At 37.5% G+C, this 15,712-nt stretch overlaps 1 protein-coding gene across 2 annotated transcripts in view; it reads right to left on the bottom strand.

The window, feature by feature from the left end:
- The window catches only part of DCAF17 (DDB1 and CUL4 associated factor 17), a 52,190-nt gene that overhangs the window by 19,441 nt on the left and 17,037 nt on the right, over nucleotides 1-15,712 (bottom strand). For both annotated transcript variants that reach the window (XM_025405333.1, XM_025405334.1), the window contains exons 6-8: nucleotides 13,826-13,915; nucleotides 8,625-8,729; nucleotides 8,222-8,327 (exon numbers count right to left, since the gene is read on the bottom strand). In XM_025405333.1, coding sequence (XP_025261118.1) covers nucleotides 8,222-8,327; nucleotides 8,625-8,729; nucleotides 13,826-13,915 — 301 coding nt within the window. The remainder of the gene's footprint in view (nucleotides 1-8,221; nucleotides 8,328-8,624; nucleotides 8,730-13,825; nucleotides 13,916-15,712) is intronic.

The following is a 15,712-nucleotide window of genomic DNA, read 5'->3' as shown; positions in this document are numbered from 1 at the left end:
AAGGGCTTCCACTTGCTACATTGTGGGAAAAAAAAGGGGCCTTAAAAAGAAAATAAATATTATTATTAATTAAAATACTCTGGATCTGTGAAAGGTCAAACAATACTTTAAAAGACAATTTTAACATAATGCATACAAAAGAACTGTATTATTTATCAAAGAAGGGCTACACCTATAATACAATATGATTTTTTCTAGAATTTTTAAATGTAGGGGATAATTAACTTGACATATTTCTTCTACCAAATAAATATTTACTTAGAAAATTTGCCCAGGTGTGGTGGCTCACACCTGTAATCCCAACATGTGGGAAGCCAAGGTGGGCGGATTGCTTGAGCCCTGGAGTTCAAGACCAGCCTAGGCAACATGGCAAAACCTCACCTCTACTAAAAATAAAAAAAAAATTTTTAAATTAGATATATGTTAAGTAAAATTATAAGGTATAGAAGGAGGATATAATATACTGCATTTGTTGTGAGAAAGAAGATTAAATATTTAAAGTATGCAAACATACATTTGCTTATTTTTGCAAAAAGAAACAATAGTAAGATAAACCAGAATCTAAAAACAATGGTTATTGATGGCAGTAACAGGATTAAAGAAAAGAATAAAAAATAAAAACAGAAAGCAATGAAATAGAAAATGGGGCCAGGCACAGTAGCCCATGTCTGTAGTCTCAGCACTTTGGGAGGCCAAGAGGGGTAGATCGCCTGAGGTCAGGTGTTCAAGACCAGCCTGGCCAAGGTGACAAAACCCCATCTCTACTAAGAATACAAAAAAACAATTAGCCACGTGTGGTGGTGCGTGCCTGTAGTCCCAGCTACCCAAGAGGCTGAGGCAGGAGAACTGGTTCAACCAAAGAGGTGGAGGTTGCAGTCAGCTGAGATCGGGTCATTGCACTCCAGCCTGGGTGACAGAACAAGACTCTCTCAAAACAAAAAGAAAAGAAATTTCTGAATGTGTCTTTTTATACAGTTTTGATCTTTCAACTATATACACATTTCACAACTTCAAGAATAAACTCAAAAGGAAAACAACAAACCCCAAAATCGAAAACAAAATGAAACAAATGAATCTAATTAGATCATGTTGGTAGCTTAATCCTATAAAAAAATGATTTCAAATTGTCTTTGAACACATCACTCCATGTGTATACTTCCTGGGCTGTACACTAAGGAGAAAAGAAACTGCAGGGAAATCTTAACCTTCACTCCATACTTTAGTTTTTTGTTTTTTGTTTTTTCCTTTTTGAGACAGAGTTTCACTCTGTCACCCAGGCTGGAGTGCAGTGGCGCAATCTTGGCTCACTGTAACCTCTACTCCCAGGTTCATGCAATTCTCCTGCCTCGGCCTCCCGAGTAGCTGGGATTACAGGTGTATACCTCCATGCCTGGCTAAATTTTTTGTATTTTTAGTAGACACAGGGTTTCACCATGTTGGCCAGGCTAGTCTCGAACTCCTGACCTCAAGTGATCCACCTGCCTCGGCCTCCCAAAGTGCTGGGATTACAAGCGTGAGCCACTGCGCCTGGCCCATACTTTGGTTCTTAGTAGTAACACTGGTACTGCAATTTTAAGACTATCATATATATATATTGTAGGATAAAGTCTTATTTAGAAATCGAGAAGTTCAGTATGAGTTAAGAGAAATACAAATATAATCAAAAAAGAATCGCTAAATTTGGAAGTATGAAAATGAGCTAATGAATTTTTGTTTTAATGTATTTCTCAGCTCTGTTAATCGAAAGGACCTAAAAGTAAAGATATCCAACTGCAGTGAACACAACTAGATTTGGGTCTCTGTTGTGAGCTGCCTTGTGTTCCCTCAAAAGATATGTTCAAGTCCTAACCCCCAGTACTGGTAAATATGACTTTATTTGCAAATAGGATCTTCATACATATAATCAAGTTAAGATCATACTGGATCAGGATAGGACCTAAATTCAATGACTGGTGTCCTTATAAGGAAAAAGAGATTTGAAGACACAGAGGGAGAAAGGCCATGGAAAAGTCAGAGGCAGAATTTGGAGTTACGCTGCCACAAGCGAAGAAATAGCAAAGATTGTGAGTAACCACCAGAAGCGACAAGGGGTAAGAAAGGATTCTTCCCTAGAGCCTTCAGAGGGAGGCTACCTCTGCCAATACCTTAATTCTGAATTTCTAGCCTCCAGAACTGTGAGAGAATAAATTTCCATTGTTTAAAGCTGCCCAGTTTGTAGTGCTGCAGGAAACTGATAGTCTTTAATGACATTCTCTACTAAAATGGCCCCCTATCAGAAATAGGAAAGTTAAAGGTAAGCCTGGGACACGTTGTTGTTCTAGAAAGCAAGGCAATTCTCTAAGATTACTTGAGTATGTCAAAATGGAGTTTCTGTTGGCCAAATTCAGGACAATGTGAACATCATTAAGAACAGTGACTATTACTATATAATAGTAGACAAAAAAAAAAAATCCATGAGTCTGTTGTGTTTATGTATGTGTATTTATCTGTAAAACATTTTGCTGCCATCAAAAGTGACTATTATACCAACTCCTTGCTCTGAATATTGATAATTAAAGGGAAGAAATAAGTCTTTAACTTGCCTTTTGGAAGGAATTACAGTTTATCTCTAGTTGATGAGTTAAAGCTTTTATTTCTAGAAAAATGCCAGCTATTGAAGGTAAACAGGAGGAACAGAATTTTAAAAACTGCCATTCTGCAACTCACATGACATAACTGATTCAGGCAAGGATCCCTAATGGTTACAGAAATATGCTATTTGTTATCACAAAATTAGAAACAAACTAAATGTCCAAAGTAGGGAACTGGTTAAGTAAATTATGGTTCATCTGTAATGTGGCATATAGGTCAAGTTCTTAACATCTCAAGGAGATGCACACACACAGAGAGAACCACTTTTTGGCATAGGTAATACAAGTACTACATTTTAAAAGTATTAGAAAATATAACGAAAACTAAGTCTTCCTTTGATCTGTATCTCTTCCAATATAACTATTTATCAAGTTTTTATGTGTCCTTTCAGATATTCCAAGCAAATCCAAAAGCATATCACCATATATATATATATTTTTCTTTAATACGTGAGTATGAATACTTACACAAATGAAGATTTTTACATACACAGTTTTGCACCCATTTTTTTTTACTTAATAGTACACATCGTGGAAATTATTCTCTACCAGTGCAAAAAGAATTCCTCTTTCTGTTTTTTTTTTTTTTTTTGCATCTCACTCCATCCGCCAGGCTGGAGTGCAGTGGCACAATCTTACTCACTGCAACCTCTGTCTCCTGGGTTCAAGCGATGTTTGTGCCTCAGCCTCCTGAGTAGCTGGGATCACAGGTGCATGCCACCACATCTGGCTAATTTTTGTATTTTTAGTAGAGACAGGGTTTCGCCATGTTGGCCAGGCTGGTCTCGGACTCCTGACCTCAAGTGATCCACCTGCTTCCACCTCCCAAAGTGCTGGGATTACAGGCATGAGCCACTATGTCCAGTTAAAACTCCTCCTTCTTTTTAACAACTTAGCAATTAAATTTATGATACAGCTATACAATGATAAAATAATACTAATGTCACTTACCAATGTATAGACTGTTTCCAATCTTTTGCTATTAGAAACAACGTTTTAATTGTACATTTATCACTTTCTATACAGAATATATCTGGGATAAATTCCTAGTACTAGAGTTGCTGGGTTCAAGGAGTATATGCATTTAAAATTTTTATACATATTAACAAACCATCATATTGACAAACTGTTGGGGGCCATAAAGGGTCCCAACAATAAATGAAAGTGCCTATTCTAAACTTTTACCAACCATATCGAAAGTTCTAACTTTTTGATATTTAAGAATCTGAAGAGATGTATCTTATAGTAATTTTAATTTACATTTCTCTTATCAGTGACATTGACCTTTGCATTCCCCTAATTAAAAGTCATTTATATTTCTGTTTCTTTTAAACAATATCCTTTGATCGTTTTATAATTGGACATCGCTCTTTTTCTTATTGATCTATAGAACCCTTTACATATTAAGGAAATTGCCATATTATAGTATGATTTGTAACTATGTCTCCTGTTTGTTATTTGAGTTGGTTTATGTTGTATATGTCTAGGGATTTTTTGCCATGCAGTACTTTATTTTTATATAATCAAATTTATCAATCTCTTCTTTTATGGCTTTGGGTTTTGTGTTGTACTTAGAAAGGTCTTCCCCACACTGAGATAAAAAGATTCTCCCAAGTTTTCTTCTAAAACTTTTAAGTCTCTGATCCATCTGTTACTTATTTTGGTGTAAAGAGTGAGACAGGATTACAACTTTGTTGTTTTCACAAGGCCACCTATTAAACAATCTAGATGGAAATATTCATAACATATTAACAACAAAAAGTGGGTTAGGCTATAGATACTTGCAACAACATGAAACGAATCTCAAATATAATATCCTGAGTGAAAAAAGCCAAACCAAAAAATACACGCCATGTGGTTTCATTAATATAAAACTCCAGAAAATATAAATTTAATCTACTGTGAAAAAAAAAGCAGATCACTGGTTGCCTAGGGCTGGGTTAAGAGAGGAATTTACTGGGTAGGGCACAGAGGAACTTTTTGGAATGATGAAAAGATTCTAAATCTTGACTGTAGTGGTGATTTCATGGATGTATACATTTGACAAAACTCAAACTGTACAGTTACAATGGATGCATTTTAATTACATGTAAATTATACCTCAATAGAGTTGATTTCTTAACAAATGAGTTATGAAAGAGCACTTATGGTATGATTCTTTTCTTGGTTTTAAACATAAAGAAACACACACATTGTAAGATTAGAAAATAGCACATCAAGGGGATAACAACCCCATGTAAGAGGACTACAAATGTTTTACATTTTCTCTTCTGCTTATCTTTATTTCTCAATTTTTAAATTTTATTTTATTTTTTTCTTTTTCCTTTTGAGACAGAGTCTTGCTCTGTTGCCCAGGCTAGAGAGCAGTGGCACAATCTCGGCTCACTGCAACTTCTGCCTCCCAGGTTCAAGCAATTCTCCTGCCTCAGCCTCCTGAGTAACTGGGATTACAGGCATCTGCCACCATGCCCAGCTAATTTTTGGGGTTTCATTGTGTTGGCCAGGCTGGTCTTACACTCCTGACCTCAAGTGATCCGCCCACCTCAGCCTCCCAAAGTGCTGGGATTACAGGCATGAGGCACCACGCCTGGCCAATTTCCCAATTTTTTAAATAATGCAAAGGAACTGCTTTTGCACTAAGAAAAAAATTATTTAAAGTTAAAATAAATACTATTTGTATAGACCTTAAGATTGCAAAACAAAATTGGAGAAATGAATAGGATTTCAGTCTCTACAGTATGAAATAAACACTGAAAGCTTCCAATATAATGTGCTACTTTTCTTAGTCAAACATACAAAAATCATCGATTTTTTTTTTACAATGAGAAATTATTTCATAGATCATGTTTTCAAATATTATTATTTCAAAGTTTCAAAATGTGAGGCCCAGAGAGGTTAAATAATTTGCCCACTATCAGCTGGGCACAGTAGCTCATGCCTGTAAGCCCAGCACTTTGGGAGGATGAGGTAGGCAGATTGCTTGAGCCCAGGAGTTCAAAGCCAAATTGAGCAACATAGTGAAACACCATCTCTATCAAACAAAAAATACTAAAATTAGCTGGGTGTGGTGGCACACACCTGCAGTCCCAGCTACTTGGGAGGCTAACGTAGGACGATCACTTCAGCCCAAGAGGTGGAGATGGCAGTGAGCTGTGATCTCTCCACTGCACTCCAGTCTAGGCAACAGAGTGAGATCCTGTCTCAAAATAATAATAATAATAATTTTTATTATTGCCCATGATCATACCACCAGTTAGTAGCAGAGTGTCACCCTTACTAGTCAGCAGACTAAGATTCTGATCCCAAATCCAGTCTTCTTTCTAAAAAAAGGGACAAAACTCCAGGACAATTCTTCAGGCTCTATGTGCTTTGTCTTTATCATCGTTGTTCTTTTGTTTTACTCACTTTTTTTTTTTTTTTTTGAGATGGAGTCTTGCTCTATCACCCAGTCTAGAGTGCAGTGGCGCGATCTTGGCTTACTGCAACCTCCATCTCCCAGGTTCAAGCAATTCTCCTGCCTCAGCCTCCCAAGTAGCTGGGATTACAGGTGTCCGCCACCATGCCTAGCTAATTGTTGTTTTTTCAGTAGAGAGTGGGTATCACCATGTTGGCCAGGCTGGTCTTGAACTCCTGACCTCGTGATCTACTTGCCTCAGCCTCCCAAAATGCTGGAATTACAGGCTTGAGCCACCGTGCCCAGCCTTTACTTACTTTTTATTTGAATTTCAACAAGAATAATGCTACCATTTGGAAAAACTCTGTCCGAAATAACCCTTTTCAACATAACCCAGTTATCACTGGAGCCTACAGTTTAAAAATTCTTAATAGATTCCTTTTAAAGTATTTGTATTGAATACAGGAGGTATTGCTAGGGCTGAATTTTCATACAACTGCCTAATTCAGTTTGTCCAAGGCATCTAAAAACTTGAGTAATTTTTAAAATATTTATTTTGAACTTCATGAATAACTTACTTGAACTCCCAGTAGTTTTTATAATTTGTCATTTACTACCAAAAATAATATTCTTTTCCTTTTGAACAATGACATCTTTCTTTTTTTTTTTTTTTTTTTTTTGAGACGGAGTCTCGCTCTGTAGCCCAGGCTGGAGTGCAGTGGCCGGATCTCAGCTCACTGCAAGCTCCGCCTCCCGGGTTCACGCCATTCTCCGGCCTCAGCCTCCCGAGTAGCTGGGACTACAGGCGCCCGCCACCTCGCCCGGCTAGTTTTTTTTGTATTTCTTAGTAGAGACGGGGTTTCACCGTGTTAGCCAGGATGGTCTCGATCTCCTGAACTCGTGATCCGCCCGTCTCGGCCTCCCAAAGTGCTGGGATTACAGGCTTGAGCCACCGCGCCCGGCCCTGAACAATGACATCTTTCATTTCTGTTTCTTGGTCTATTACTAATACAATGTTAAAGAAAATGATAGAAAAAATTCTTATCTTATTCTGTCTATATTAGAAAATCTTTTGGCATTTCACCTAAAAATATAATGCTTATTGGTTGATTATAAATAAGAGGAATGTCTTCAACATGATAAGGAATGACTCTTAATGAACAAGAATTAAGATAAACAGATATTAGGATAATAAAAATGTACTTTCTCTTTTAGTTTACTCATGTGCTCTTTATAGCTACTAAATTTGTAAACATTAAACCATCCTTGGATTCCTGATATGAACTCTGAACAGTCATGATTTCTTTTAATGTACTACTACTGAATTTGAGTAACAGTTAATTTCTTTTCTTTTTTTTGAGATGGAGTTTCGCTCTTGTTGCCTAGGCTGGAGTGCAATGGCATGATCTCAGCTCATCACAACCTCTACCTCCCAGGTTCAAGCAATTCTCCCGCCTCAGCATCCCTTGCGAGTAGCTGGGATTACAGGCATGCACCACTACGCCCAGCTAATTTGTATTTTTAGTAGAGACAGGGTTTCTCCACATTGGTCAGGCTGGTCTCGAACTCCCAACCTCAGGTGATCTGCCTGCCTCAGCCTCCCAAAGTGCCGGGATTACAGGCATGAGCCACTGCGTCCGGCCAGTTAATTTATTTTCTAACAACCAAATTTGATAAGCAAGTTAAATATAGAACATTTTTACTATATTTATAGAATTGTATATAATTTTCTTTTTTGTGCTTTGGTACTCTTTAAGTATACTGGGAAGTTCTGTCTGTGTCTAAGCTCTATGTTCAGATGACACGGTAATAATTTTTTCTTGGAAAACACCTTTCTTAGAGAGGGGGTAAATTTCATTGAACTGTAAAATATTAAATTGTAAGAGAGCTAAGATGGTATCATTTGCTGCAATTCAGTTTGCAGATAAGGAAATCAAAGATCAGAAAAGTAAAGTGAATTGCTAAAGGTCTCTGGCCAAGCAAGGCTCAGCATCCCCAGGCCTTCGTTTCAATGAATAACTGATAGATTTTCCTCGACACTTATTTGTTATTAAATAGCAAGGTATATGATGTATAGGAGTAAAATGAATTGAGTTTTTTAAATAAATGAGAAAAACACTTGGATGACTATAATTAGTAACTATGTATATGACCACTTATTTTTTTAAGGTGAAAAAATACTATAGAGTAGCCATACCTGTGATTTTAATATTACAAGGAATGCCAAAAGGAGCCTCTCCTACAGTTCCAGTAGTCCCACCCCATCTGCATGCACACCCTAAGTCAAGTTTCTGTTGCATGAACTAAAAACAAAACAAAACAAAAATGGTGGCTTTAGCACCTATTTTTTTGATATCTGGAGAGAACAAAAATAAAATTCACATGTATATGACAAAGAAAATGTCTTTTTCCAACGGCCTTTCTGTTTATCTTCCCCACCCCTGCTTTAAAGGTTACTTGTCTTTCTACCTTTCTACAGTTTTTTAGAGTCAAAATCTACACAAGTGCCTTACTCTAAAAGCATCTCACTAAAAAAAAAAATCATACTTTAGTCAAAACATCATGCTAATAGTAATATGACAAATTTCAGTTTTCTCTACCTGTTCAGCGATGGTTTGGAAGCTATAGAGTCTGACCAGTCCTGAGCTGTACATCACAATCAGTATTCCATGAGACAAGGTAGCATCTGTAACGTTCCCAAAAATCTGTTGGGGGGGAAGACAGATATCACCTGAGAAAAGACTGGAAGTCCAATCCTCTGAATGTTCACAGTGGTCTGTACTCTTGCTTAATATTTATGTCGCTACTATAACACTGTCCTAATTATAATTTATCACCTTGAGGCTAGGGTGTTATTAGGGGTGAGCAGTGAGCCACTGGATTCTCATACTGGAGCACTAATGAAAGAGCGGCACATATCCCTCAGAATAATGCACCAGCATTCATTTGCTTCATAGCATTGTCAACAGCTATTAATAACAAATCCCATTTCTCACAGACACTGGCATACACCAAGGCCATGTCGTTCTAAATGAATATTTAATCTACTATTCACACTCTTCCAAGGATCCATTCTTTATGCTAAAATGTTCTTTATAAAGAGACAAATGTTTAGTTAATTAGAGGTGCCGAGCCCCTGGATAGTTTTTCATGCATGGTAAGTGAAAGATGTTCTTCAATCCCAAGTAACAATATTTAAAACCATATCTCTCTGATTGCATATTTTTCTGTTATTCTTATTTTTATACAATTCACCAGCTTAATCAAAAACAAACTATTTAAATGAAGATGTCCTTGTTCGATTACCTTGGAAATACAGGAATAGAGGAAGATGTCCAATTACCTTGGACATACAGGAATAAATACAGTTTATGACTTTGCCACATGTTCATTTCTGAGACTGTAATAAGCATACATAATTACTTAATCTACAAGCACAGAGAGAACAATTAAGAGTTGTATTTTTTGTCATCTCTTAGAAGGATAAGTATTGTTTACTCTGACATTGACTAGTTCATGACTTTTTAATTCACTGATCCTAGTTTCCCACTTTGAGAAAAAGACAATTTGTCACTCCCCTTGAAAACCAGCATAAGACAAGGATGTCCACTCTCACCATTCCTATTCAACAGTGTATTGGAAATTCTGGCCAGAGCCACCAGGCAAGAGAAACAAATAAAAGGGATTCAAATAGGAAGAAAGGAAGTCAAACTATTCCTCTTTTCATACGACATGATCCTGTATCTAGAAAACCCCATCGTCTCATCCAAAAGCTTCTTAAACTGATAAGCAACATCAGCAAAATCTCAGGATACAAAATCAATGTGCAAAAATTGCTAGCATTCCTGTACAACAACAACAGTCAAGCTGAGAGTTAAATAATGAACAAACTCCCATTCACAGTTGCCACAGAAAGAAAAAAATACCTAGGAATATAGCTAACAGAGGAAGTAAAAGATCTCTAGAAGGAGATCTACAAAGATGACACAAAAAAATGGAAAAACATCCGTGCTCATTGTTAGGACGAATCAATAGCATTAAAATGGCCATATTGCCCTAAGCAATTTATATATTCAATACTATTCCCTTAAACTACCATTGATGTTCTTCACAGAACTAGAAAAAACTATTTTAGAATTCATATGGAACCAAACCGAGCCTGAATTAGCCAAGGCAATCCTAAGCAAAAAGAACAAAGCTGGAAACATCAGGCTACCTGACTTCAAACTATACTACAGGGTTACAGTGACCAAAACAGCATGGTACCGGTACAAGAACAGAAACATAGACTAATGCAACAGAATAGAGAACCCAAAATATTAGTAAAACTGCACACCTATAACCATCTGATCTTCGACAAACTTGACAAAAACAAGCAATGGGGAAAGGATTCCCTATGGTGCCAGGATAACTGGCTAGCCATATGCAGAAAATTGAAACTGGACCCTTTCCTTACACCATATACAAAAACTAACTCAAGATGGATTAAAGACTTAAATGTAAAACCCAAAACTATAAAAACCCTGGAAGATAACCTAGGCAATACCATTCTGGACATAGGCATGGGCAAAGATTTCATGATGAAAATACCAAAAGCAATTGCAACAAAAGCAAAAATTGACAAATGGGATTTACTTAAACTAAAGAGCTTCTGCACAGCAAAATAAACCATCAACAGAGTAAACAGACAACCTACAGTATGGAAGAACATTTTTGCAATCTATGCATCTGACAAAGGTCTAATATCCAGAATCTACAAGGAACTTCAACAAATTTACAAGAAAAAAAAAACAACCCAGTAAAAAGTGGGCAAAGGACATGAACAGATACTTCTCAAAAGAGGACATAAATGTGGCCAACAAACACATGAAAAAAAGCTCAACATCACTGATCATTAGAGAAATACAAATCAAAACTACAATGAGGTATCATCTCATGCCAGTCAGAATGGATATTATTAAAAAGTCAAAAAACAACAGATGCTGGCAAGGTTATGGAGAAAAAGAAACACTTATACACTGTTTGTGACAATGGAAATTAGTCTGACCATTATGGAAGACAGTGTGGTGGTTCCCCAAAGACCTAAAAACAGAAATACCATTTAACCCAGCAATCCCATTACTGGGTATACACCCAAAGGTATATAAATCCTTCTATTATAAATATAAAAGACACATGCACATATACGTTTACTGCAGCACTACTCACAAGAGCAAAGACATGGAACCAACCTAAATGTCCATCAGTGATAGACTGGGTAATGAAAATGTTGTACATATATACCAGGGAATACTATGTACCCACAAAAAGAACAAGATCATGTCCTTTGCAGGGACATGGATGGAGCTGGAGGCCATTAACCTTAGCAAACTGACACAGCAACAGAAAACCAAATACTCCATGTTCTTGCTTGTAAGTGGGAGCTAAATGATGAGAACACATGGAATGATGAGAACACATGGACACACAGAGGGGAACAACACATACTCGGGCGTATCGGAGGGTGGAGGGTGGGAGGAGGGAGAGGATCAGGAAAAATAACTAATGGATACTAGGCTTAAACCTGAGGAATAATATTTTAAACCTGAGGAATAAAATAATCTGTACAACAAACCCCCATGACACATATTTATGTAACAAACCTGCACATAATGCACATGTACCTCTGAACTTAAAAGTTAAAAAAAAAATGAAAAAATATGAAGAAAAGCTTTAAAAAAAAGAAAGGAAAAGTAAAAGAAGAAAAAGAGGACTTGCGTAATTCAAACTTTTTTTTTTTTTTTTTTTGAAATGGAGTTTTGCTCTGTTGCCCAAGTTGGAGTGCAGAGGTGCAATCCCAGCTCACTGCAACATCCACCTCCTATGTTCAAGCAATTCTCCTGCCTCAGCCTCCTGAGTAGCTGGGACTACAGGCATGCACCACCACCCCTGGCTAATTTTTGTATTTTTAGTAGAGACAGGGCTTCACCATGTTGGCCAGGCTGGTATTGGACTCCTAACCTCAAGTGACCAGCCTGCCTCAGCCTCCCAAAGTGCTGAAATTACAGGTGTGAGCCACTGCACCAAGCCAATTCAAACATATTTTAAAATAATGAGTGCTGGCTAGGCGTGGTGGCTTATGCCTGTAATCCCAGCACTTTGGGAGGCTGAGGCAGGCAGATCACAAAGTAAGGTGATCGAGACCATCCTGGCTAACACGGTGAAACCCCGTCTCTACTAAAAATACAAAAAATTAGCCAGTTGTAGTGGCGGGCGCCTGTAGTCCCAGCTACTCGGGAGGCTGAGGTAGGAGAATGGCATGAACCCAGGAGGCAGAGACTGCAGTGAGCGGAGATCACACCACTGCACTGCAGCCTGGGTGACAGAGCAAGACTGTCTCAAAAAAAAAAAATAATAATAATAATAATAATGACTGCTATAATAAAGTAGCCAATCTATTTTAATTCTAACTCCTCTACTTGCCACCTTTAGGATTTAGGTAGCTGCTTTTTATTTTTTATTTTAATTTTTTTAGAGACAGAGTCTCACTCTGTCACCCAGGCTGGAGTGTAGTGGTGCGATCATAATTCATCAAAGCCTTGAATTCCTGGGCTCAAACCATTCTTCTGCCTCAGCCTTCTGAGTAGCTGGGACTGCTGCTTAACTTCTTAATTACATATGTACGTTACAATGTTGTAAAATATTCAAAGTGCATGGCACAAAATAAGCAATAAATGGTAACTAGTATTACTCTTTAGCCATTACACGCTTTAGTATATAATGCTTACATAATGTAAAATTTTAATACATTCATCTTGTTTGCTTATAAAGATCAGTAGATCCTCAAGATACAGTCCTCTACAATACTTCAGGTACTGAATTAAAGAGTAATAGAGGAGCTCAATAAATAACTATTCACCAACAGTAACTTTTTTTTTAAGTAGAATCCTATTCATTCTTTTTTTTTTTTTTTTTTTTTTGAGACGGAGTCTCGCGCTGTCACCCAGGCTGGAGTGCAGTGGCCGGATCTCAGCTCACTGCAAGCTCCGCCCCCCGGGTTCAGGCCATTCTCCTGCCTCCGCCTCCCGAGTAGCTGGGACTACAGGCGTCCGCCACCCCGGCCGGCTAGTTTTTTGTATTTTTTAGTAGAGACGGGGTTTCACCGTGTTAACCAGGATGGTCTCGATCTCCTGACCTCGTGATCCGCCCATCTCGGCCTCCCAAAGTGCTGGGATTACAGGCTTGAGCCACCGTGCCCGGCCTCCCTATTCATTCTTTTACTCAAAGGAAATTTGTTCCTTCTTTCCTCCCATGTAACCGATCCACAAGTCAAGAACAAATGGGAACAACAATAAAACCCAAAACTGAATGAATTGGAAAATTTACATATTTAAATACAAGGCTTGTTATATATCATAAAGCGAGTTTTAGACCTATACCTTGCAATTAAAATGAAATATTTTGTTGCAACTTTTCACCTCCTTTAATGATCTTTTTAACAAGCTTTGGAATGTTCCCTCTGAAAAAAAAAATACCTTTTTTTGTAATTTCATAACATAGTAATTTCTGTAATTTCATAACATAGTAGTTTGTTAATAACCACAGGTATCCAATATGATCCACTTGAGAGGCATAAAAACATGCAGAAAGATGAAGGGATATTAAGCAAATGTTCTCATGTGTTTTATTACAATATAAACCAGGTTAGTGAACTTTTTTATAGTGAGGGGAGCATTTCCAATCAAATATCTCATAAATAATTAAATGACATTACTCTTATTGTCAATAAAATATTGCAATTAAATAAGAAATGAGTTCTTACCTTTTTATTGATCTCTAGAATCCCTACAAGTGAAAAAGGTAGAACTCGGAACACTGCAAGGTACAGCAAAACAGGTTGTTGAATGCCTGCCTAGAAGGAAAGACTAAAATTACACGCAGCTCTCAAAAGTGCTTCCAGAAACACTCTGTTTTCATTAGTTGAAAAAATCCATCTGTTCGTTATGCAGACGTTTTCATATTATGAAAACATCCATCTATCTAGATTGCAAAGTTACTTAAACAGGAAGGCAACATATTCAAAACATGTCCACTAAAGCTTCAGCCCTTCAGATACATACATGTGCATATATACAGACAAAAATCCATAGAAGTAAATATTTCTTAGCAATAAAATACCATGCATTTATATTTTGAATTAGAGTTTGAACAATAAAGAACCTAATAAAAAGATATGTAGTTATTATGCTCATATCATTTGAAAGTTGCTGGATCAGGTAGCTCATGCCTGTAATCCCAGCCGTTTGGGAGACTAAGGCAGGAGGATCGCTTGAGGCCAGGAGTTTGAGACCAGCTTGGCCAACACAGTGAGACCTCGTTTCTACAAAAAATAAAAAAATTAGCCAGACATGGTGGCGCATGCCTGTAGTCCCAGCTACTCAGGAGGCTGACATGAGAGGAGCACTTCAGCCCAGCAGTTTGAAGCTGCAGTGAACTCTGATCAAGCCATTGCACTCCAGCCTGGGCATCCAGACAGGCTGTCTCTAAATAAATAAATAAATATATAATGAAAGTAGTGTTGTGCTGACTCCTCTACAGGAAATGAGAAATAATATCATCAATGAAAGCTTGAGTGACTTTTCTGCTTGAAAAGGATAGCCCCCTTGATTTGAAGAACAAAGTCCAATCAATTTCTTGCCACTATGAAATGTAAAACAATCTGTAGTACTTCTCCAATACAGTTTTGAAGGAAATTTCTTAAATTTGTGTTAGGCAAAGCTGTCTGCCCCATCACAGCCAGCCTCTACTTCAATAGAACTTTTAAGGCTGGAACCACCAATCAAAACTGCTATAACTAAAAGTTGGAAAACAAATGACAAAAAAGATTGTAATGTTTAAAGCCCAAAAGACTCTCCCTTTGAAAGGGATAAGTTTTTATTAAACTAGTATCTTCAAGGTAAATCAGACTCCTTCTGTGTTCCTTAAACCCAAAGGAAAAGTACAGTTTATATACCCCAACTAAGAGCTACTACTTGTTGGCTGGAGACTGTAGGAAAACAGTCCGGAATACAGAAATACTGACAAGACTTTTATTAACATTATCAGGTGATGGTAAACGTAAAACATTAATACATGATAATGTATAGAATTAAACTTAAAAAAATTCTTGGCCGGGCGCGGTGGCTCACGCCTGTAAATCCCAGCACTTTGGGAGGCCGAGACGGGCAGATCACGAGGTCAAGAGATCAAGACCATCCTGGCCAACATGGTGAAATCCCATTTCTACTAAAAATGCAAAAATTAGCTGGGCTAATTTAGTGGTGGTGCACACCTGTAGTCCCAGCTACTCAGGAGGCTGAGGTAGGAGAATTGCTTGAACCCAGGAGGCGGAGGATGCAGTGAGCTGAGATCTTGCCACTACACTCTAGCCTGGCAACAAAGCAAGACTCCATCTCAAAACAAAACTAAACAAAAATTCTTGCTCTTTAGCAATTTAAATTATTAAAAAGACACTTTAGAATTCTCAAAGTAGCAAACTGTTTTGCTACTTTGTTATACTATCCCACTTTTCTGAATTTTCCTTTACCAAGTAAAATCAAGGTAGTGAGTAAGAGTATAAAGAGAGGAGTATTACTAAGAGAGAGACAACATTTCTCTTTCTTATATGTCATACTAAATAAATCAGGAAAAGGGTAAGGAGATTCCAATA

The sequence above is a fragment of the Theropithecus gelada genome, chromosome 12, assembly GCF_003255815.1.
Source record: "Theropithecus gelada isolate Dixy chromosome 12, Tgel_1.0, whole genome shotgun sequence".
Lineage (NCBI taxonomy): Eukaryota > Metazoa > Chordata > Mammalia > Primates > Cercopithecidae > Theropithecus > Theropithecus gelada.
The sequence above is the reverse complement of the archived record's forward strand: the minus strand, read 5'-3'. Positions and strand labels throughout refer to the sequence as shown.